The sequence below is a fragment of the Neomonachus schauinslandi genome, chromosome 2 (assembly GCF_002201575.2).
Source record: "Neomonachus schauinslandi chromosome 2, ASM220157v2, whole genome shotgun sequence".
Classification (NCBI taxonomy): domain Eukaryota; kingdom Metazoa; phylum Chordata; class Mammalia; order Carnivora; family Phocidae; genus Neomonachus; species Neomonachus schauinslandi.
In genome coordinates this window covers 34,877,975-34,901,323 of record NC_058404.1, presented here as the reverse complement: position 1 = coordinate 34,901,323, position 23,349 = coordinate 34,877,975, and the positions used below count along the sequence as shown (strand labels likewise).

The 23,349-nt window shown below is 50.0% G+C and overlaps 1 protein-coding gene across 1 annotated transcript; it reads right to left on the bottom strand.

The window, feature by feature from the left end:
* Window positions 1-1,069: 1,069 nt before the first annotated feature.
* On the bottom strand, window positions 1,070-22,225 carry EIF4EBP1 (eukaryotic translation initiation factor 4E binding protein 1). Its single transcript, XM_021681514.2, has 3 exons — window positions 22,033-22,225; window positions 3,599-3,778; window positions 1,070-1,586 (listed from the first exon to the last, which is right to left on the bottom strand). The coding sequence occupies exons 1-3, from the start codon at window positions 22,175-22,177 to the stop codon at window positions 1,555-1,557; spliced, it is 357 nt and encodes a 118-aa protein (XP_021537189.1). The 5' UTR covers window positions 22,178-22,225; the 3' UTR covers window positions 1,070-1,554.
* Window positions 22,226-23,349: the final 1,124 nt, after the last annotated feature.

Sequence of the window (23,349 nt, the reverse complement as noted above, 5' to 3'; positions counted from 1 at the left end):
TCAGTCTCGCTTTCTATCTACATGCGAAGGGTATGCTGTGTGCCTGAAGCCTGCATGCCACTAGGGCTGGGCCCTTCCATATGCCCTCCCCAGGTACACAGATTCCAGCTGCCTCCATAGTCCCTGTGAGGGGAGGGGACTCCAACTCAGCTGTAGGAAAGGCCAGGCAAAGGACTTGGCCACTAAGGCCTGCTGCTCCCCAAATGGCAATTTGACAAGTACTAGGAGTCCAGAACTGTAAGGTCCAGGTCAGCCATTGCCTCTTGGCCAAAGGCCATTCACCCCCACATATCTGTAATGAGAAACACCTGCTACTTCTCAGCAAGCCCTCTGGCCGCCATTCAAGGCCCTTAGAAATCTGGCCCTTCTATGGCCATTTATAAAAGCCGTCCCCACCCACACAAATTGCCGGCTCTGGCTAAAGTGGGCAATTTGACATCTTGTGCTTGAATGCCCTGGTTCTCCAAGACCACTTGATCTTGGCAATACTGGGCCCCTGCCTCTCCTCAGCCCACTCCTTCGCAGGACCCCAGCTGCAGCATCACCTCCATGAAGCCTCTACTTGCATGGACCATTCTCTGGTAACGGATCCTATATAATCTTTTATACTACCTTTCCTTCTGGGCAAATCTTACGCTTCAGTGAAATCCTCAAGGCAGAGCACTTGTCTCATGTTTGTGTCCCCCCGGGGAGCTCACACAGAGGGATCAATGGACAAATATGAGGGATGCATAGGTCAAAGACACACTATATCATCCAAGGCTCAGGTTCTTCCCTTGAACTCTTGCAGGGAATGGGCCCCAGAACGAAGGGAACGGGGTCACTTGACAGGCTTGGGGGACAAAGCCCAGAAAAGAAATTGCACCCACCACTGAATAACAGGAGCTAAGAGAGCAGCACAGCTCAAAGCCAGTCCCATCTGTCATTTACTGGTATGCGTTTTACTTCTCTGAGCCAGTCTTCTGACCTGTACAATGAGGATAACACTCTACTTACCTTCTAGGTTCAGTGTGAGAATCAAATGAGATAACGTATAGGAAAGTATTTAGAAGTACAAATAGTAGTTGGTGTTAGTTATCCATATGGAGTTGAAAAGAGCTCAGACAGGGGCCAACTTTTGGCCCTAGGGCAAAGGTGGCTTTTATTTCCTCTCCTGGGGAAGGAGGGGGAGGGGAGTTTTCCCACGCACACCACACACTAAGGAAGGGGTGGGTTCGCCCCCAGAGGATGGGGCTGGAAGAGCTGGATAATCACTCAAAAGGGCTCCACCACGTCCAATCCTGGCCCTGGGTTGCAGGGTGTGCTCACGAGAGTCACTCCTGTTAGGGTGGCAGCTTCTGCATGAATGGAGGCACATGGAGGTATCCGCTGGTGTTCACGAAGAGGAAGGGGGAGAAGGTGCCCTGAGTGAGGGAGCGGAGGGCCAGGATGGCTGACCCCATGGCTCAATGCCTGCCCAGGATTATGGCTCGCAAAAGGCCTGACTGGTGTGACTCTTCTCCCGAGAAGGGCCAGGGGGGCCCAGAGGCACTGCTCGATTCAATGGCTGGTCCTTTAAATGTCCATCTCAAACTGTGACTCTTCACCTGGGGAGAGAAAGGACAGACGGCCAGGTAAGCAACGGGTGAATGGTAGGGCTCACATTTTAGAGGCCAGGGAGAGACGTTAATTTTCATTTTGTTGTTCCTACAAGAGTAGGGGCCAAGGAGAATGGAGGGAGGGCAGGACTCCACTAGGAAGTCCTGGAAACAGGCCTGAGGTCCAGCTGTGCTCTCTTCCCCAATCCTAAAGGAAGAGCAGAGACCGGGTCTCCCCACAGGAGAAGTGACAGTCTTGAATTTTTTATAATTTTTATTGTTTTTAACAAGAGTGAATGGTTACTTGGCTTTGATATAAATACAACCTCACAGAAGAATGTTCCTTAAACATAAACCTTTTTTGAGCATGTGTCCCACCTTGGTTTAGAAGATGGTAATACAACCTACTAGGCGTATGTCCAACTGCCCACAGAATAGCCTGACTCTGTAGTAAAGGAGTTATTTTGGTAATTCAGCTACTCACTGCCCTCACCCTCTCTCTTTCCACAAAAACCTCCAAGCAACTCATGCCGCAGGAGGTTGTTTTCTTTAATGGAGCTGCCTCATTCATGATCTCCTGGGTAAGGCTGCTTTGAGGTTCTATATCCCGAGATGCCCACCCCGGCCCCCACGGGGAAAATGACCACATCTTCTGGTTATATTTACACAAATACATGGTCCGAGGGTAGGAACTTTGGCTAATATCCTATTAAGCAAAACGAAAAATTATGTCCATCCCTCACCATCACAATGGAACTCTTAGGCCATTATTGTGGGTTCAGGGTTGGTCAGCCTGGGCATCTCTGGGCCAACCCTGCATTTGCTATGGGTGAGCACAGCTCCAGAAACTGGGAGGACTTTGGCACAGCCGTTAGGTAGTGATGGTTCCACAATGTCAGGTGTGACTACCTCCATCCTCGACTTCTAGTCTTTGATTTGAGGCAAAGAGGTGGGTGGGAAGCACCATGGAACTGACCACATGAATCTATCCATCCTTCTCTGCATCCTTTAACGAAAGGCAGGTGACCACACTGCCTGGAGCTGTCCTTCACACTGCTCCATGTGTGCCCAAGTACACCTCCCTGTCGCCCTCCTTCCCACTGTTCTCCAAGTCTGCAGTGCAAGGCAAGGGCTGCCGGTCAGGGGCTGTGGGGTTCCCAGGGTAATTATGAATCATGTCCTGCAGACCCTGGGTAGATAGACTCTGTTGCTGTCAGCAGGGCCAGCCCAGCCTGAGGTCCCAGCTGCTTCCTCTCTGGCCTTGGTCCACTGCCTTCCGGGTGAAGGGTCAGCGGGTTCCAATCTGACTCAGGTTGTCTGCAAGTGCTTATACTTCATCCTCCCACAGCAAGAGAGCTGAGATGCTCTGGCGAGCTAGTCATGATGCCACACAGAGTGCATTCACACCCACAACCTCCACTGGGGTGGTCGCTCTGATTTAGGGGAAAAGTGGGGTGAGATACCAGGAAGGACCCAGCCGCCCCATGTCAAACCTGCAGAAACACCTGGTTGCATTGTTTCTGTCTTCATCAAGAATCCACTAGTGGATCCACTAGTGGGTCAATATCCTGGATGCCTTTCTCATCCTGTAGACCTGTAATTCCTTAGAGGGCAAGTTTACCGTACCTTTGATAAGTCATGTCCTGCACATGCACATCATGGGTGTGTCCCAAGTGTGGCAGACACGAGGAAATGCTTCAGGGACAATAACACCAAGGGTCATGCTTATGAAAGTTGCTGTGTGGAGTCCTCCTCATTTCAAACAAGCTCCCCATGAATTACATTACCTGATGGGGCCAAATCACCTCTCCTGGAGTTCTTGGACTCCTTTCATGGGGAAAGTTGGTACCGTTGAAAGTTCTACCTACCCCCCCAGCCCCATGTGTCTGGTCTCTGAGCTACTCCACAGAAGGGGGGCAGTGACCATCATTCCCCTCGCTCAAATTTCCTCTTTGAAGGGGCTCCACCGGCTGCATATGTTCCTTTCCTGAGGAAGAGCCTGGCCAAGCCCTGTTACTCACCACCAGCCGGCTTATCTTCTGGGCTGTTGCGCAGGTGGTTCTGGCTGGGCTCTGTGGGGGGCTCCTCACTGGTGGGGCTGGTGACTCCGGGAATGGTGGGCAGGTCCCGTGGAGGTGTTTTGGTCACAGGTGAGTTCCGACATTCCATCAAGAACTTCCGGTCATAGATGATCCTGGTACCTGGAGGGGGGGACAGGGACATTGAAAAAGCCATTTCAAACCTCCTGCCTGCTTATTTTCCACTTCTTTGAGGCATGGCTGTAGCAGAGGCAGCAGGTTTTTCTGCAGAAGCTGGACCAAGGAGGAGTGAGGCCCGGGTGCCTGGCGGGCTCAGTCAGCAGAGCATGTGACTCTTGATCTTGGGGTCATGAATTTGAGCCCCACCTTGGGGTTAGAGTTTACTTAAGGAAAAAAATGCAAAAAAAAAAGGGGGGGGAGGAGCAGGCAGACTCAGGACAATCATACCCAATACTACAGAAGGTATATGTTTTTTATTTATTTAAGAGAGAGAGAGAGAGTGAGCACTAGCGGGGGGGCGGGGGGGCGCAGAGGGAAAGGGAGAAGCAGACTCCCTGCTGAGCAGGGAGCCCGATGAAGTGGGGCTCGATCCCAGGACCCTGAGATCATGACCTGAGCTGAAGGCAGATGCTTAACTGACTGAGCCACCCAGGCGCCCCAACAAGGTACATTTTTATTCATTTTTCAATTCAGTCCTTACAGTACCCTCATAGGATATCCAGAATCTATAACTCCATTTTACAGATGAGCAAAGGGAAAATTGAGTGATTCCCCCAAACTAGTAAAAAATGAGAACGCTTCCCACCTGGGCTTTGTGGACAGGAGTGACGCATGGGCTCCTGCTAAGCCCGTCTCCCCTGTGACACCTGCTCTGATGTGTCACCGCACTCAGGGCTTGCACATGGTCTATGTTCTATCCACTCCCTCTTTGCTCTCCTTTCCCAAGCTTCACCCCAGGGTGAGGACCAAGTCTGCTGCAGTTATTCACTACCCTTAAACCACACCCAGGACCCACCTTGTGAGGGCGGTTGCCTGAGTGATACCTTAAAAAGGAACATCTTCTACAGTCAGGACCAAGGATTCTTATGCCCCAGCTGATTTCATCAAAGAACAGTGACTAGTGCGAGGTGATTCATGTTGGGTCCTTGTTTACTCAGGATGACTTCTAAGCACCAGGATGGTAGTAGTAACATCTTCAACACCTCCCTCACACTTCTGATTCTTCCTTTTCTTTTTTTTTTAATTTTTTTTTAATTTTTTTATTTTTTTAAAGATTTTATTTATTTATTTGAGAGAGAGAGAATGAGAGAGAGCACATGAGAGGGGGGAGGGTCAGAGGGAGAAGCAGACTCCCTGCCGAGCAGGGAGCCCAACGCGGGACTCGATCCAGGGACTCCAGGATCATGACCTGAGCCGAAGGCAGTCGCTCAACCAACTGAGCCACCCAGGCGCCCCTGATTCTTCCTTTTCAACAAAGAGCAGGCCTCAGGCTCAAAGCCTTCCGCAGGCAGTGGAATCCAGCTAGAATTTAAAACTGTCTTGGTGTCATTATATTTCTTTTTATAGTTACCTTCTATTTATGGTAAGTGAATCTGGTTTTCCATATATAGTCATGATATCAAGTTTCCTTTTAATATATGATAGGATATCACTGAACATGATAACAGTATATATGTTATAAATAATACATATAATAAAATAACAAAAACTAAGTTAAAAAGGTAAAGGATATAAAGACAAATACTAAATATATATACAAACAGAAGACAAGGTACAGTACAAACTGCAGATGGGATATGAGTGCTGGAGTTTAGAAGCGATGATTTTAAGACTTCAGGAATGTCCTTATCAATAAACCTGGAGTATTTTCCCCACTTAAGGGCTACAATGAGTGACATTCCAACAGTGGGGATCCATGTCTCAATGTTGAGCACCAGCCTGTGAGCGGCCCCAGGAGAGGAACCCATTTGTACCCCTGAGCTCTGAGTCTGAGTGCATGGGTTTGGGGGTCTTTTTGCCGAGGGCTGGAATATGAGGAGCAGAAAAATGCAAAAGATGCACTTTCCCTCCTTTCATGTCCCCGTCTGACTGCGGCCTTAACTAGGCAGTTACCCCGTCTCATGCTCCTTGCCTGAGAGGCAGGAATGCTGCAGCCTTGTCGTCACCACCCTGTGGGCCACAGTCCACAGCTCACATTTCCTAGTGGGAGGGTGTAAAGCAAAGCACACAGAACCCAGGCTGCCTTGGAGGCTCTGCTACCAACCGGCTGTGTGACCTTGTGCACAAGGCCCTCTGCTCCTCCCCCCTCTGGGCCTCAGTTTCTTTTTTTTTTTTTTTTTTTTTTTTTTAAAGATTTTATTTATTTGAGACAGAGAGAGCACATGAGAGGGGGGAGGGTCAGAGGTAGAAGCAGGCTCCCTGCCAAGCAGGGAGCCCGATGCGGGACTCGATCCCGGGACTCCAGGATCATGACCTGAGCCGAAGGCAGTCGCCTAACCAACTGAGCCACCCAGGCGCCCCTGGGCCTCAGTTTCTTCATCTGTAACATGAAGGGCTGAGTGCTTATGAGCCCAGGAGGCTACAAATGGAGAACAACAGTGCCTTCTCCTTGAGGGTAAATGCCCTGGCTTCAGAGATGGACCACTCTTTGTTTCTCGATCCTCAAGGCTCGGCAAGAATCTGCCCTGTCCTTGCCTCCCTCCAGCTTTGCTTTTTTTGTTGCTTTGTCCACCAAAGAATAGGGAACTGACCCCATCAGAGTGGAACCTAAGAGTTGGAGATTCAGTGGTCTCAAAAAACAACTGGGAAAGTCGGTTAAGTGTCTTTTTTTTTTTAAGATTTATTTATTCATTTGAGATAGAGAGAGAGCGCATGCACACATGTGCATGCAAGGGGACAGGCAGAGGGAAAGAATGCTCAAGCAGATTCCCCGCCAAGCACAGAGCCTGACTTGGGGCTCGATCCCACGCCCTGAGATCATGACCTGAGCCAAAAGCAAGAGTCAGACACTTGACGAACGGAGCTACCCAGGTGCCCCTAAGCATCCGATTCTTGGTTTCGGTTCAGGTCATGATCTCAGGGTTGTGAGCTCAAGCCCCACATCGGGCTCTGACCTGGGAATGGAGCCTACTTAAGATTTTCTCTCTCCCTCTCTCTCTGCCCCTCCCCTACTTCTCTTCCTCTCTTAAAGAAAAAAAAAGAAAGAACCAGGGGGTCAGCAGCTTCTGGAGAAGCTCTTTTTTTTTTTTTTTTTTTTTAAAGATTTTATTTATTTTTTAGAGAGCGAGCAAGAGAGAAACAGCATGAGAGGGGAGAGGGTCAGAGGGAGAAGCAGGCTCCCTGCTGAGCCGGGAGCCTGATGTGGGACCCGATCCCAGGACCCTGGGATCATGACCTGAGCCGAAGGCAGGCGCTTAACCATCTGAGCCACCCAGGCGCCCTTGGAGAAGCTCTTTAAAGTCATGAGCCTCCAGAGATTTTTTTTACATTGTGGTAAAATACAAATAACATAAAATTTACCATCATAACCACTCCTAAGTGTACAGTTGAGTACATTCACAGGGTTGTGCAACCAATCTCCAAACGCTTTCATCTTGTTAAACTGAAACTCTATACCCAGGAAATAGCAACTCCTATTTCCCTTCCCCCTAACCCTTGGAAACCATGATTCTATTTTCAGTCTCTATGAATTGGGCTGCTCTAGGAACCTCATATAAGTGGAATCATACAGTATTTGTCTTTCTGTCACTGGCTTATTTCACTTAGCATAATGTCCACATGTGGATGATGTGTCAGAACTTCCTTACTTTTTAAGGCTGACTAATACTCCACTGCATGGATATACCACATTTTGTTTATCCACAGACATCTAGCTTCCTTCCACCTTTTGGCTATTGTGAATAAATACTGCTGTAAATATTGCTCTTCAAGACCCTGCTTTCAATTCTTAGGGGGTGTATACTGGGAAGTGGCACCAGGCGATTTCTAAATCCTTAATTATACTTAAAAGAGAAAAAGAGCCTCTGTGCCTTTTGTCCTACACCTAGGGCAGTTGTTTAAGAGTAAGAATCCTCATTTGAGCTAATAAAACCCAGAAACTAAATGCCAGCAGAGGCAGCGCCCAAGACACCCACCATCAGAGTATTTTAGCTGGGGAGGGAGCCTGCAAGGGGGGTGGGACGATGGTGTTCAGAAAGTCAGCTGACAAAGGCGCCAAGCCTCGGAAGGGACCCCAAGCCCCCTCTGACTCACCTGGGGTCAGTGAAGAATATGAGATGGCAATCAAGGTAGTGGAAATGTTTCCTACGGAAGCAGCTTTAGCTTTTCAACCCTCAATTCTTCCATCCCTTCATGGGATGCACCACCACACAGCTTCAGCCAACAGTGATCTTCTGGAAATTCCCTCTGTCTCCCACAGATGAGACAAACAAAACACACAGTCTCATATTGTCAAAAATAGGCACCCTTGGCTGAAATGAAGTCTACCAGAGCTGGGGACTTGGCCTGCATACAAGAACAGGAAGTGGAAACCGGGGTGGGGGGGTGCCAAGGTCCCTGTAAGATGCCGAGCAGCAATAGCTGGAGGGTGTTGGTCAGGTGTGGGCTCTGGGGTATGTGGGTATCACCCCTGGCAGTTTCCACATAATACTCTATAGCTGAGGGCCTACTCTCTCTTTCTATATTAGGGAAAATGATGCAACTCTGTTAGGCTTCTACAACCAAGAGCATGAAAAGCTTCTGAGGCTCTAGGTGGCTTCAAGATGGCAAAGCTAAGACATTTTTTTCCCTGCTACTTCTCTCAAAAATCATGCAAACACCAAGAAACAAAGAAACAGAAGCACATACTCAAGTTGGAAGCAAGTGGGGCTCATATTGGTACCCCAAATCACAATATATGAATACAGAAAGTGAATGGAGGAATAGTTCTAACAGAGAGGATGAGGGTAGCATCTAAATGCAGGGAGGTAGGGGTGGATGTTACAGTAGGAAGTGGGGTTCTGGAGGAACCCAGGAAGGTTCAGGAATTAGAGGCATAATGGAAAATGGGAATGGGGCTAACAATAAGGAGAGATGCCCTATGCCCCTCACTCCATGAGGGAGGGGAAGACAGGGAAATTAAGTTCAAGTTGACCTCCCGAATGGTGAGGCTCAAACGCCTAGCTCTTCTGGGCTTCAAAATAAAGAGCAAAGATAAAGACCGACTGATGTTGATTTTGGGAAGGGGGTTCTGGATGAAAAACAGCAGCTAGCCACCAGATTGAGCCCACCAGCCTCCACACCTCGCAAAGGGCCTCTAGTCAGCTCTGCAGTACTCACTCTTAAACATAACCAGCCGGATGCCTCCACACATTTCTGAGAAAAACTTAAAACATCTATGGAGAGATCCAAACAAACTGACAGAAGGAAATAGTAAAGGGACTCAGTACTGTTTTTAAACTTTTAAACTTTTTGAAGACTTTAAAGAACAGAAAGGAAAAAAGGTAACAGGCAAAAAAACCAAAACAAAACAAAAAAACACCAAATTAGAAATCTAGTATCAGATAATATAAAGTCAAGAAAGAGAGAAAGGAGAAACTGCTAGAAGGAATTTACTGAAAAAAGAAAAATTTATGGAATTGAAAGAGAGCAGTCTTGAAATGCCCTTTGAGTGTCCTCCTGTGTAATGAATTAAAAAAACCAACATAACATTCATTGTTAAATTTCACAATCGTTTGGATAAAAAGATCCTAAAATCTTCCAGAAAGGGAAAAATACAACAGGTACACACAAGGATTGGGAATAAGAATGGAATAAACGTTTTCTTTCTTTTTTTTTTTAAAGATTTTATTTATTTATTTGACAGAGACAAAGCGAGAGAGGGAACACAAGCAGGGGGAGTGGGAGAGGGAGAAGCAGGCTTCCCACAGAGGAGGGAGCCCGATGCGGGGCTCGATCCCAGGACCCTGGGATCATGACCTGAGCCGAAGGCAGACGCTTAACGACTGAGCCACCCAGGCGCCCCGGCATAAACGTTTTCAATGGCAATGCTGGAAGTCTGAAGATGGTAGGTCAATGCCTTCGTAATCCTGAGGGAGAATCCATTCCGGCCTGGTTTTACACCGTCCAATACCAATCAAGTAAAAGTAGACTAGAGGCATTTTCAGAACACTACAGGAGGAATATTCTACCAAAATTAGACCAAGAGGAAGGGCTTCAGGGAATCTCCTATCAGCAGCTACATGGCAGGTCCAGAGCCTGTCAGTTCCGGACAGTTCTGGACAGAGGGAAAAAAAAATGGACTGATAAATCCAGAAGTCAGATTTTGTGTGTAAAACTGTATTTTGTTTAGTATTTTAGAGCTCCTGGAGTGTGTGGAAGACTTATTTGAATGAAAACTAAGCACATTTTTTTAAAGTAATCTCTATACCCAATGTGGGGCTCAAACTCACAACCGAGATCAAGAGTCGCACGGTCTATGGACTGAGCCAGCCAGGCGCCCTAAAACTAACTACATTTTAAAGATTTACTTATTTGAGAGAGAGAGAGAGAAAGACAGAGAGAGAGAGCATGCGTGCAAACACACACACACACACACATGTGCATGAGTGCGCATGCGAATGGTTGGGGGCGCAGAGGGAGAGAATCTTTAAGCAGACTCTCCCGCTGAGTGCAACGCCTGAGACTGGCTCAGTCTCAAGACCCATGAGATAATGACCTGAGCCGAAACCAAGAGCTGAAACCCAAAACTAACCACATTTTTTAAAAAGATTTTATTTATTTGACAGAGAGAGAGAAAGCCAGAGATGGAACACAAGCAGGGGGAGTGGGAGAGGGAGAAGCAGGCCTCCCGCTGAGCAGAGCGCCCGATGCGGGACTCGATCCCAGGACCCTGGGATCATGGCCCGAGTCGAAGGCAGACGCCCAACGATGAGCCACCCATGTGGCCCTATTAACTATTTTTTAAAAAGTTGTATAATGGAGCACCTGGGTGGCTCAGTTGGTTAAGCGTCCAACTCTTGGTTTCGGCTCAGGTCATGATTTGATGGTCCTGGGATTGAGCCCCGGGTCAGGCTCCCTGCTCAGCTGGGAACCTGCTTCTCCCTCTGCCTTTGCCCCTCTCCCCCACTTGTTGTGCTCTCTCTTAAATAAATAAAATCTTAAAAAAAAAAAAAAGTTAGGGATGCCTGGGTGGCTCAGTTGGTTAAGGGTCTGCCTTCAGCTCAGGTCATGATCCCAGGACCCTGGGATCGAGTCCCACATTGGGCTCCCTGCTCAGCGGGAAGCCTGCTTCTCCCTCTGCCTGCAGTTTCTCCTGCTTGTGCTCTCTCTCTCTTACAAATAAATAAAATCTTAAAGAAAACAGATTGTTAAAAAAAAAAAAAAGTTGTACAATAATTACCTGGCTCATCAAGGGTCATAGTAATAAAAATAATGCATATTTTTAAAAAATTTGTGATATAGGGGCGCCTGGGTGGCTCAGTCGTTAGGTGTCTGCCTTCGGCTCAGGTCATGATCCCGGGATCCTGGGATCGAGCCCCACATTGGGCTCTCTCCTCCACGGGAAGCCTGCTTCTCCCTCTCCCACTCCCCTGCTTGTGTTCCCTCTCTGGCTGTGTCTCTCTCTGTCAAATAAATAAATAAAATCTTTAAAAAAAAATTGTGATATAGCTATATTGGGGAATGGGAAGAGAAGGGTGTATAAATAATAATAAGTCCTCATCTAACAGTAAGTCCAGAAAAAGAAATATGGGGGTATATCCCCCCAAAAAGAGCTGGAAAATGTTAGTTGCTTCTAAAGAGTGGGGCAGGGGGTGGAGAGGCAAGAGGTTACTGCTTTGTTAGGAGTCTTTTAGTAATCTTGAGATTTAACTATTTACGTATATAAACAACTTACGTATGACTTTGACATACTTTTATTATGGAAAAAAATCAAGCCCATACAGGGTGCCTGGGTGGCTCAGTTGGTTAAGCGACTGCCTTTGGCTCAGGTCACGATCCTGGAGTCCCAGGATCCAGTCCTGCATCAGGCTCCCTGCTCAGCTCGGAGTCTGCTTCTCCCTCTGCCCCTCCCCCCCTCATGCGCGCGCTCTCTCTCTCTCTCTCTCTCTCTCTAATAAAATCTTTAAAAGAAAAAATCAAGCCCATACAAAAGAAGACAGAATACCATACACACACACACACATATGTATGTAAAACTCGGATTTTTTTTTTAATATTACATGACAGGTTAAATTATGGATCAGACCTACAATTCGATGCTGTACGGTTACTATTTGGAACAAGTGTACATTGTCCATGACATATCATGTGAAACAAAGTCACAGAATTGTATGTATTTTATGTCTGGTGACCTCTGGGGGAGTGAGATAATCCAGGCAAAGTGAACATCTTTTACACTGAGCATATTTTGTTTTTTAATACAAAACCTCTGATGCATAGGGCATTAAGCAAACAAATAAATAAGGATATAGGGTCAGAATCTCCTTTTCTAGTAAGTCAAGTTAAATGGCCTTGGCTGGAACTAGGTAGACTCTCCCTACTCTCCCTAGAAAGCCTCGGGGGCTCTCTGCTGGACAGGGTAAGTGGAATGCTGAGCCTGCCCCTCCAGCACCTCTCTGGGCTGTTGCGTGCTAGGCCCTGTCCATGTCAGACTTTAACTCCCAACTTCATAGGGTTATGGGGTGGATTAGAACAGTGGCTGGCACAAGATAAGACCTATACAAACAAATCCTAGCTTTTACGACTGGCATGGCTTCAGGTGACATATTTGAGGGACCAATTATATGGTCAGAGCTAGGACAAATCAGAGGGGAGGGACGCAACCCTGAAAAGGGATTGGGGGTGGAGGGGGGAGGGTAAGGCACCCTCTATCCTTTCTTTGGCCCACAGAAACGGGCTTCAAGAATCAACATGAGCTTTGGCATGTTTGGTAAGCCAGCGTCATTCAGGACTTTAAATAAACTTTAGATGTGCACCAAATACAACAATGGCATTTTTTCTCAAGGCATGCTTGTGGTGATGACAGTTTGCTTGAACATACAATGAATGCAGACCTCCCGGGGCGCCTGGGTGGCTCAGCTGGTTAAGCATCTGGGTTGGGTCGTGATCCCGGGGCCCTGGGATCGAGCCCCCCCAGTCGGGCTCCCTGCTCGGCAGGGAGTTTGCTTGTCCCTCTCCCTCTGCCCCCCCCCCCCCGCGCTTGTACTCTCTCTCTCTCAAATAAATAAAATCTTAAAAAAAAAAAAAAATAATGCAGACATTCCCCTCGGGTCTGTTTTCCTCACCTATAAACAAAGGCAGTGTACTAGGCTCAAACTATTTTTAAAGCACCAACCATGTGCCAGGCTTTATAGGTAATCTTTAGGGTCTGTTTCAGCTCTGACTCGCTACCATTTATTTTGGGGATCTTGTTATTGGCAGGTGGTCTGTGTGGTGCAAATAGCACAGTGCTTGGAGGCACAAGTCCTGGGCTCAAACCTGGGTGTGGTGTGCCAGGCCCTCAACCCCGAATGGCAGCTGAATTCCTCAGCTCTTACGAGGAGGGTACTAGGGCGCTGGGTGGCTCGGTCGGTTAAGCGTCTGCCTTCGGCTCAGGTCATGCATGATCCCAGCGTCCTGGGGTCGAGTCCCGCATCGGGCTCCCTGCTCAGTGGGGAACCTGCTTCTCCCTCTGCCTGCCACTCCCTCTGCTTGTGCACGCTCTCTCTCTCTCTTTCTCTCTGACAAATAAATAAAATCTTAAAAAAAAAAAAAGAACTACACAGTCTGGGGTATCTGGGTGACTCAGTCGGTTAAGCGTCTGCCTTCGGCTCAGGTCATGATCCCAACGTCCTGGGGTCGAGCCCCGCATCGGGCTCCCTGCTCAGTGGGGAACCTGCTTCTCCCTCTCCTCCCCACCTGTGCTCTCTCTCACTATCTCTGTCTCTCTCTCCCTCTCAAATAAATAAAATCTAAAAAGAAAAAAGAAAAGAGGAGGGTATTAACTCACCTCACAGGAGTACTGTGAAGATGAAATCATGATCTGTCTGTGGGCCAGACGCTGCGCTTATAGCCTGATACGCCAGGTCTCCGTGCTCCCATTCCCCTACTCCCCACAAGGGAGATACAGTATCCTCAACTCAGACACAGAAAACTAAGGCTCAGAAAGGCTGCCCCCAGCGGCAGACCTAGCCTGTATTGCCTCTAATCCTCAACACCAACCTCTGTTTAAAACTAGCCAAGCTGCCATGGCTCAGGGGTCTTTTGACTTTTACCTATTCTTCTGAGTATTTGGCCAGAACAGGATGTTCCCTGAGAGAGGACTGTCCTGAACTCTTCTCCTCCTTCCCATAGTACCCACACTCAGGCTCAAAATGGGGCTGGCCATGACTCCTGTAAATTGACCCCTGTGCCTCCCGTGGCGGAAACATTCTTCCCCTGAGCTGGGGGGACGTGAGGCCTAGCAGGAGTACAAGAACAGAATTCCTAGAACTGCTGTTCCCATTCCAGGGAAAGGGAGAGTGTTTCACAACACACTCGGGGGGAGGCTCAAATGCCTATGCTCAGATGCAAGCCGGCAGCCTGTGAACTAAATACTCCGGATCATTTTACATTCAGCTCTTGCCATCGTGGAGGCAAACCCACAGGGGCTACCAGGGGTCTCCCTCCCTGCCCACCACACACCAGGCAGTCTGTTTAGCAAGCTGAGCTACCTTGTCAGGGAGAAAATCCTGGGTAGAGAACCAGAGCGTGCTCGGTCCGAGATTTTTCTTCACTTCTGACCCTATCTGCAAAGAGAACCAAGATCTGGATGTTTCTCAGGGGCCAGAAATGTTACAAAGCTCCTTAAATACCAAATGAGGGCAATCAATGAGTGACGAAGGGCCCTCTCACCTGTGAGGCCCTGACATGTGAGGGAATAGTCCACTTTATCTGAAAATAATTTAGCATAGATAAGGCTTTTGCAGAAACATCCAGAACAAAATAGTTGAAGCAATTATTCTAAGGGCTGGCTAAGCTCCTTCTCCTTCCCTCACTTGCCCCCAAACACTTCAAAATGCACCTGTGCAGAACAGGCTAAGGCTACCCCTGGAATTCATTACCAACAGGGAGTGCCCATCTGAAATGCCTCGTTACATAGCAACAAAAACTGTGGTTGGAAAAGGGAGGGGCCCTGTTTGCTGCGTGAATTGCCTCCACACCACATCCAAATTCATTTGCTGAAGCTCCAACCTCCAGTACCTCAATGAAACTGTATTTGAAGATAAGGTCTTTAAAGAGGTCATTAAGTTAAAATGAGGCTGTTAGGGTGGGACCCTGATCCGATATACAGGTGTCCTAAGTAGGGGGGGTTAAAAAAAAATAAAAGGACAGAGAGGGAGATACCACAGATACCAGTAAAGAAGCAGCACGAGGACAGCTGTCTGCAAGCCAATGGGAAGGGCCCAAGAGAAACCAACCCCGATGGCGCTTTGCTCTTGGACTTCCAGCCCCCAGAACCGTGAGAAAATACATTTCCGTTGTGGAAGCCCCCCAGTCTGTGGTATTTTGTTATAGCAGTCCGAGCAAATTAATAGAGGCCTGCTTTCCCCTTGTATTCCAAAGGGCAGGAGACAGAAATCAGCGTACACATACTCACTCTCTTTACGGCAGGAGACCTGGGATGTGTCCCCAGGAAACCAAAGCGAGTTCTGGACCCACCTGCACCTCCTGGCATTCTCACTCCTACACATTTTGGACCGCTGGCTCAGAACTTGACTCCATGTTCCTGCCAGCACTCCAGAAAATCAAGGATGTTCAAATCGGAGTGCTGGGCAGGGGCAGGTGGGCAGGGCAAGCCTGGGCTCCCCTGAAGGGTGTTCCCAAAGCCTGGCTGCTTGAGGAGGACAAAGGAGGCAGGCTAGCTAGCAGGTAGCAAGGGAAGCATGACACAAACGGAAGGTATTGCCCCAGGGCCTGCTATCACGACCACCTGTATAGTTTGCTTTGGGGAGCTGAGTTGGGCCTTGAAAATGGGGCACAGGATCTATGACTCAGCGTTTTCAGGAAGGTGTCCTCAGTCCTTTCTTTCTTTGACAGAGAGAGAGACAGCGAGAGAGGGAACACAAGCAGGGGGAGTGGGAGAGGGAGAAGCAGGCTTCCCGCTGAGCAAGGAGCCCAATGCGGGCTTAGATCCCAGGATCCTGGGATCATGACCTGAGCCGAAGGCAGACGCTTAACCGACTGAGCCACTCAGGCACCCCAGGTGTCCTCAGTTCTACCCAACAGGCAATTCACAGGCTTGTGATTCTGGTCTGCTTCTATACCCGGCCTTGGCTCTGCCTGGCCGCACAGCAGGATGGGCGGCTAAGTTCCCTCAAAGGACCACACTTTGAGGCTTGGCCTTTGTGGGAGACCGCCTGAAAATGTGGCCCCGTAACTCTTCCCATCCCTGCCCTAGAGAAGGCTCCTCTCATTCCAAAGCAATCATCTCCCTGCTCTTGGAATCTGGGCTAGCCCTGTGGCTTGCTCTGACCGATAGAATACCGCATATGTGATGTGATGTGACTTCTGAGCCTAGGTCTTAAGGGGCCTTGAAAACTGTCATGTAAATAAGCTCAGGTTAGAGTCCTGAATGGCAGAGGACCAAGACGACAGAGAACTCCCAGCCTTCCAGGTGTCCCTAGCAATGCCCCAGACATGTGGGTAAGGCCATCTTGGACCTTCAAGCCCAGGACAATCGAGCTGCCAACTGTATGTAGCCAGATGAGTAACCTCAGGAAGATCATCAAAGAATGCCCAACCAGCCCAAAGAATGGAGAGAAATAACAAGTCATTGTTGCTGAAGTTACTAAGTTTTGTGACACTCCAGGCTCTCTCGGCAAACTTTCAGGGGTACCGACACTGGATTACAAAACACCCTGTGCTCCCCGTGTCCCCGATCATCCCAATGTCACGGGCAGATGTGCTTACTCTTGCCTAGTCAGTGATGCTGGGTGCAAACAAGTAAACAAGGAGCACCCATCCCAGTGTCTGAGGCCCTGGCCCCACTACTGACATGTTCCATATAAAGGCCACTTCCTTCTACTTTCTGCTCAATAACTGAAACAGTAGTATTAGAGGGCGCCTGGGTGGCTCAGTTGGTTAAGCGACTGCCTTCGGCTCAGGTCATGATCCTGGAGTCCCAGGATCGAGTCCCGCATCGGGCTCCCTGCTCGGCAGGGAGTCTGCTTCTCCCTCTGACCCTCCCCCCTCTCCTGCTCTCTCTCTCAAATAAATAAAATCTTTAAAAAAAAAAAAGAAACAGTAGTATTAGAAATACTGTTATCTATAATACTGGTATACGTGAGAAAGTTCAGGGAAAGTTAGTTCTGTCCCTGGGACATTCCAAGGTAAACGATTTTATATACCCTGCAACTGAAAGGGCAGAAAAGAAAAATTTGAATGTTATCATTAAGCCAGCTCAGACCCAGGCCTGGTGGTCAAGGAGCCAGGTTACCCTGAGAATACTGTCATTCTAGGGGTCTTTTCAACTCTTCATTTTCTTCTTTTTTTTTAAGATTTTATTTCTTTATTTGACAGAGAGAGAGAGAGCACAGCAGGGGGAGTGGCAGGTAGACGGAGAGAGAGAGAAGCAGGCTCCCTGCAGAGCAAGGGAAGCCCGATGTGGGACTCGATCCCAGGACCCCAGGATCATGACCTGAGCTGAAGGCAGTCGCTTAACCAACTGAGCCACCCAGGCGCCCCCCTTTTTTCTTAAGATTTTATTTATTTGACACAGAGAGAGCGAGAGAGCACACAAGCAGGTGGAGCAGGAGAGGGAGAAGCAGACACCCAGCTGAGCAGGGAGCCCCATGTGAGCTCAATCCCAGGACCCCGGGATCATGACCCGAACTGAAGGCAGACGCTTAACCGACTGAGCCACCCAGATGCCCCAACTCTTCACTTTCTGAACACCTGACTCAGCACTCAAAAGCCAGGATAGGAAGATGAGTAACACTGCTGGGAAAGAACTTCCCTTCTACTCTAGGGAACAAACATGTAAACAAATACAGGTGATTCATTTGTCATGAATCATAACGGAGGAAGAGCATGGGCGTGGCTCTGAGACCTGAAAGTGATGGGTTTTCTGTTTGTTTGTTTGAACATGTAAAATCTAGGTGTACAAATGAACATTCTTCGTTAAAAACCTTCCCCCTGGGGGGCGCCTGGGTGGCTCAGTTGTTCAGCGGCTGCCTTCCACTCAGGTAATGATCCCAGGGTCCTGGGATCGGCTCCGCATCGGGCTCCCCGCTTCGCGGGAAGCCTGCTTCTCCTTCTCCCACTCCCCCTGCTTGTGTTCCCTTTCTCGCTGTGTTTCTCTCTGTCAAATAAATAAATAAAATCTTAAAAAAAAAAAACACAAAACCTTCCCCCTGGGAAGCAATCCTCTTTTCCATACTGCTGTCCCATATCATTCCTCCTCTGCAAGGATATCAAATAAAGACCCATCCGAGAAAATGCCTCACTGCTTTATACCAACAGACAGACATGGTACCACCCTGCCTGTCCTGTTACCAAATTTGGTAATGAAGGACTTTTTTGCTCTTTCAGAAAAAATTACATAAGTTAAAAAATCAAACTCCTCTTTCAAATCAGGCCCTGCCTACCTCTGAGGATATTGAAGACAACAACAAAATTTAAGCCTCGGAAGGCAATTAAAATCTCACAGCTAGGGGCGCCTGGGTGGCTCAGTCATTAAGTGTCTGCCTTTGGCTCAGATCATGATCCCAGGGTCCTGGGATTGAGTCCCACATCAGGCTCCCTGCTCTGTGGGAAGCCTGCTTCTCTCTCTCACACTCCCCCTGCCTGTGTTCCCTCTCTTGCTGTCTCTGTCAAATAAATAAATAAAATCTTAAAAAAAAACAAAACTCACAGCTATGTGTGCATTGTTAGCAAGTAAGGCCTAGCAGGCTGACGACTTGGAGCAGGCGACTCTCACGTGAGAATCATACAAGTTCTACTGGTTATGGAGGGTGGGGGGTGTCTGCCTAATCGCTTCATTCTATGGCTACAACTTTGATGCTTCTAATTCTGTTTCAGGTGTGTCTCCATCTTCCTAAGTAGCGAGCCAAGCCCTTGAGGTCAGACTGTCTTCCGGTTCTGGATGCGGTGAATGCCTTAGAACCAGAGAGAGCTTGGGGTGCTCTATATCAGGCCCCCCCATCAAAGTCTTTAATGAGGGACAGTGTGGAATGTTCTAAATGCTTTAAAAGGAAGCTCAGAACAGTGTGAGAAGAGAGCCCCTTACATTTCTCTCATTGCCTTAATGTCCAAGTTCTCTTAACCTGTCCTTAATAATGAGACCCTGGGCAATCAGAAGACATCATCTTCCCCTGTGTGACTGAGGCCTCGCAACACTGGCTGTGCTCTAGCTTCAGTGCCCAGCCCACTTCCTCCTCTTCCCAGCACTGTCTGTTCCATAGCCAAAGACTTGGGAGTTGCTCCAAGATAAGCTTCATGGCCTCAGACTTTGTTTATCTAAACCAGGGTGCCAGTAACATCTGTAGCCCTAGCTGCCTACCTCTGATTAACCTTATCCAGGTACTGGGTTTGGGTATGATTACCAGCCAAGCAACCCTGGGGGCTTGGGGGTCAAGCATCCAACATGGGCCGGGGAACATGAAGGTTGATGGGTGGGGGTGGAAGGAGAATTTCTGACCCATTCGAAGGTTCTGCTCGTGTGTGGTGTCACTGGCCACTTTGAAGCCTCCACAGGCTCAAATATTCATACACAACACTCCTTTTAACAAATTTCTCTGAAGTTCTCCAGACTTCTAACCAGACCAGTGATTTAGCTTGTGAAAGGTTAATGACCACAGCAAGTAAACTGGCGTCTTCGGAGTGGAGATGGCTCAAATCAGCTGCTGTTCCTGTTCCTCTGGGGACAAACACAGCAGTTCCATTCCCAGCATGAGTGACCTGCGGACACTGCGGGAGCTCCTGACACCTGCAAATAACCTAGTGCGGGCACCTGCACAGACTCTCTCCAGACCCTGGTTTGAAGGCTGATGCCAAATCCAACCTCAAGAGAAGTTTACCTGGTTAGAAGCATCACTTTTTGCCAGACTCCAGAGGTGTGAAAAGGTGAGGGAAGTCACATTCCACTAATTTCTGAGCACTCAGTGTCGTACTTAGATCAATCACTGGGAGCTGGTTAGAAATGTAGACTCTCAGGCCCAAACCCAGAACCTATAGAATCAGAGTCTGCGGGGCGCCTGGGTGGCTCAGTCATTCAGCGCCTGCCTTCGGCTCAGGTCATGATCCCAGGGTCCTGGGATCGAGCCCTGCACCGGGCTCCCTGCTCTGCGGGAAGCCTGCTTCTCCCTCTCCCACTCCCCCTGCTTGTGTTCCCTCTCTCGCTGTGTCTCTGTCAAATAAATAAAATCTAAAAAAAAAAAAAGAATCAGAGTCTGCATTTAAGTGAGGTCCCCAGGTAATTCATATGTACATTGAGAAATGAGAAACAGCACTCTAGACCGGAGCAAAAGGGTGCCAGAAATGACCTTTCCTTAGGTTAAGCCTCTTTGCCTTGGCAAAGAGGTAGGGTGAGGTTGGGCTTTGGAGGAAGACTCCAAGCCCTGGCTAACTGAGGCAGACCAAACTCACTGACGTTAGCAGAAGCAAGGTGTGATTTTCCAGGTTATGGACTGTGAGCTGTGCCTGTCGCGCTGGACACTCCAGACAAGAAAGCTGGCTTTAGGCTCCTGGCATGGCTAGCTTTCTTCCAGTTGGCCTCAGAGATAAAGTTACACTCTGGTCCAGGTGTCCCTTTCCCTCTCTCCCAAATAAAGACCTTCAAAGGCAGGGAGATTTGTTCTGGTTTACCAAAAAACAAAACAAAACAAAAAACCCATTTCCCAGTCCATGGTGAGAAGTGGATCAGAGTTCCCTACAAACAGTAACCCTGGCCATGGCTTCCAATCTGACCTGTCCCCATCCAGCAACAAAGGATGCAAAAAAGAGCACCTGAGCCTTCAGACCTGCCTCAGTGCCCAACCTAAAAATGATCAAGTAGAGATTCACACCCTTACTTGAAGGAACCCCAAAATTGTCAGGAAAAATTCTGGTAGACACAGCATGACACAGAGAAAGCCCACCAAGTGGACTACAAAGACCTATATAGGAGGAAAAGAGAATTCGAGTCAAGGGTGGCGCAAGGCTCACTGAGAACTTTTCCTTTGATTATTTTTAATCGAAGAGAGATTTCCCCCCTCAGAACGATTTCTTGTTAAATCTGAGAAAACCGTGTGACGTTGGACAAGGGACATGTGTTTTCAAGTTTGGAGCCCCGATGAAACAAATACATCTATGATCCTTAACAGTTCTAACCGCGTATGTTTTGGATCAAACGGCTCAGACCTCGGATCTGGCAGTGTTTGCCCGTGGTGGGGCCGCTGCCTGAGAACATAAGCATGTGGCCCCCGACGCTGGCAAGGGACCAGGCTGCCGCTCTGCCCGCCACCACCTGCACCCCTGCCTCTCAACGGAGCGCCACTCTCTGCCCCGTTTGGGCCGGAGCGGTGGAGGAGGGTAGAGGGGAGGTGAGAAGGGCAAAGTGGGGTGAGGGCAGCGCGAGGATGGTAGGGAAGTGGTGAGCCACGGGGATTTCATCATGCAAACGGGCGGGCAGGTTTCATCAGCGCCTGTGCGGCGGGGCTCCCGGGCTGGGAGGGAATGCCTGGCTCCCGAGGGCAGCCCAAGGCTGGCCCCCACCCGTGCCAGCTCAGCTTCCTCTTCCTCATACACTCTCAGGGAGGTCACACGGTTCCCCCTCCCCCCAGGACAGAAGAACGTGTTTTTCTGCACAGCCCTGCCCGCGGCGCCGGGTCCCTCTGCGGAGATCCCACAAGCGTAAATGGGCAACCTGCCACAGGTGCAGGTGACGCGCTGCTGGAGCAGGCGAGCGCCCTCAGCCCAAATCCTCGGTCAGAGGGTGCTGGCCCAATGCAAAACGGGGGGTACGTCGGGAAGGAAAAAGGATTCTGCAAGAGTCGTCTACCCCAACAGAGAACGCCCATCCCACCCCTAAAAAACCCAGGCCTGGCCTCTCCTAGCTCCCAGGCCACACTGACCCCACGCTATTCTGCCTCAGAACGCCCCCACATCCACAAGGGGCAGCACACCTCGGCATGTGGTCGTTCTGGAAGCGTGCGTATCTGTTTGGGTAGGGGTACTCGGCTGTCTCTCCCAGGAGGAGGAAACTAATGGAGCAGTTTGCAGCCCGGGCTCGGGAGCACGCATCCAGAGGGCAGGCAGTGGGAAGCGGCCATCTGTTGGCTGCCGGGGGCCACCTCCGTGACCGTCGCTGCCTCCTTGATGCCTTTATTCCAGTCACCGCGCCCCTCAGCCCGGTCGCCCAGTCCAACAGGCGGCTCCAGACCCCTCCCGCTCTGCCCAGTCAGTCCTCCGCACCGCCCGCACCCGGAGCCCGCCCCTACCTCCCGGGGTGGTGCTGAAGAGCGTGCCGCCGGGGGTGGTGCTGTAGTCCCCAGGCGGCAGCTGCACGCCGTCGCCGAGGATCACCCTGCGAGTGGCGGGGATAGCCCGGCTTGGGGTCTGGCTGCAGCTGCTACCCCCAGACATGATCTCCCGCGCGCCGCGCCTGCAGCCGGAGCGTGGCCCTTGGGCCGCCCCGGCCCCTCCCACTTCGCCTCGCCCCGCCCACCCCTTCCGCCTCTGCGGCTCGGCGCCCCCTGGGATTTGTAGTTGCCGCCGCGCAGCTGCCGCACCCGCCGCCGCGCGGCTGCCCGTACGTGCGTTCCTCCGCAGCTCAGGGCGGAGGCGCCCTCCCGACCGTCTCCTGCGCGCGGGTGTGGGCACCGCCCCGCTTGGGCCCGCCCCTTTCGCTCGCGGGTCCCTCCCCGCCACGCTGGCGGCGGCGGAGTGCGGGCGGGGTTGCGGGGGCCGGGGGCTTGTGTAGGTAGACGCCTCGCGGGGTCGGGGTGGTGTGTCAGGGCTGTGTGGGGTTCCTAGCGGTGTCGGCCCTTGGGGAAGGCCTCGTTTCTTCAGGAGGACTTGGGCGGGATGGTCCCCTCAACCCTCCTTGTACCGTGCTTTAGTTCCTCCGATGTGAAAGTGGGGGGTGATTGGTCATTCACCCCTCATCGGTTTATTGAGCTTCACGGTGTGAAGAAAGAACCAAGAGTGGGCGTTCCATGGCTTGGGGGACGGTGTGGGAGGATGCGTGAACAAGCCCCCCGGCCGGGTGATGAGGGCTAACGCTAGAGCCGAGGTGCAGCTGACAGGGGTTGGACGTCGGTGGTGGTTGGGGTGTGGGGGATTGAGAGTTGGCCAGCGAGGTTCCTTGTGGCCCTTTGAGTTGGGTACAAGGGCCACACGCCGCCTGCCATTTCGTAGGGCACTCCTTGGACGAACGAATGAATGAGTCTTCAAGGAGCTCTCCAAGTGGGGACAGAAAAATGCCAGGAGGACGGAAAAGCCCGTTGGGTGAGAGAACAGTTTCTGTCATTGCGCCACATCATGCAAGGGGAGAGGAGACAGGGGAACAGTTTAAAAAAGAAATTGAGGTCGAATGGTGAAGGGTCTTTTAAAGTGCCAGGGTGTTCAGCCTCTGTCCTAGGAGGGTAGGAGGTATCAGAGATCTCTTAAGCTGGGGAGTGACATGATTAGGGTTGTTTTTTCAGAAAACAATCCAGCTGGAGGTTGTGGAGTTTGAGAAGGGACTCCAGGACAGGAAGACTGGCTGGGTTTGGCCATTCCTGAGCTAATCTCTAGGCCTCCACTGCCTGCTAGTG

Excerpts from the sequence above, each read along its gene's own strand:
- EIF4EBP1 (XM_021681514.2), bottom strand. The coding sequence starts at position 22,177 with ATGTCTGGGGGTAGCAGCTGCAGCCAGACCCCAAGCCGGGCTATCCCC. Across the intron at positions 3,779-22,032 it reads CTTCAGCACCACCCCGGGAG|GTACCAGGATCATCTATGAC; the intron begins GTAGGGGCGGGC and ends CCCCCCCTCCAG. Across the intron at positions 1,587-3,598 it reads AGAAGATAAGCCGGCTGGTG|GTGAAGAGTCACAGTTTGAG; the intron begins GTGAGTAACAGG and ends TTCTCTCCCCAG.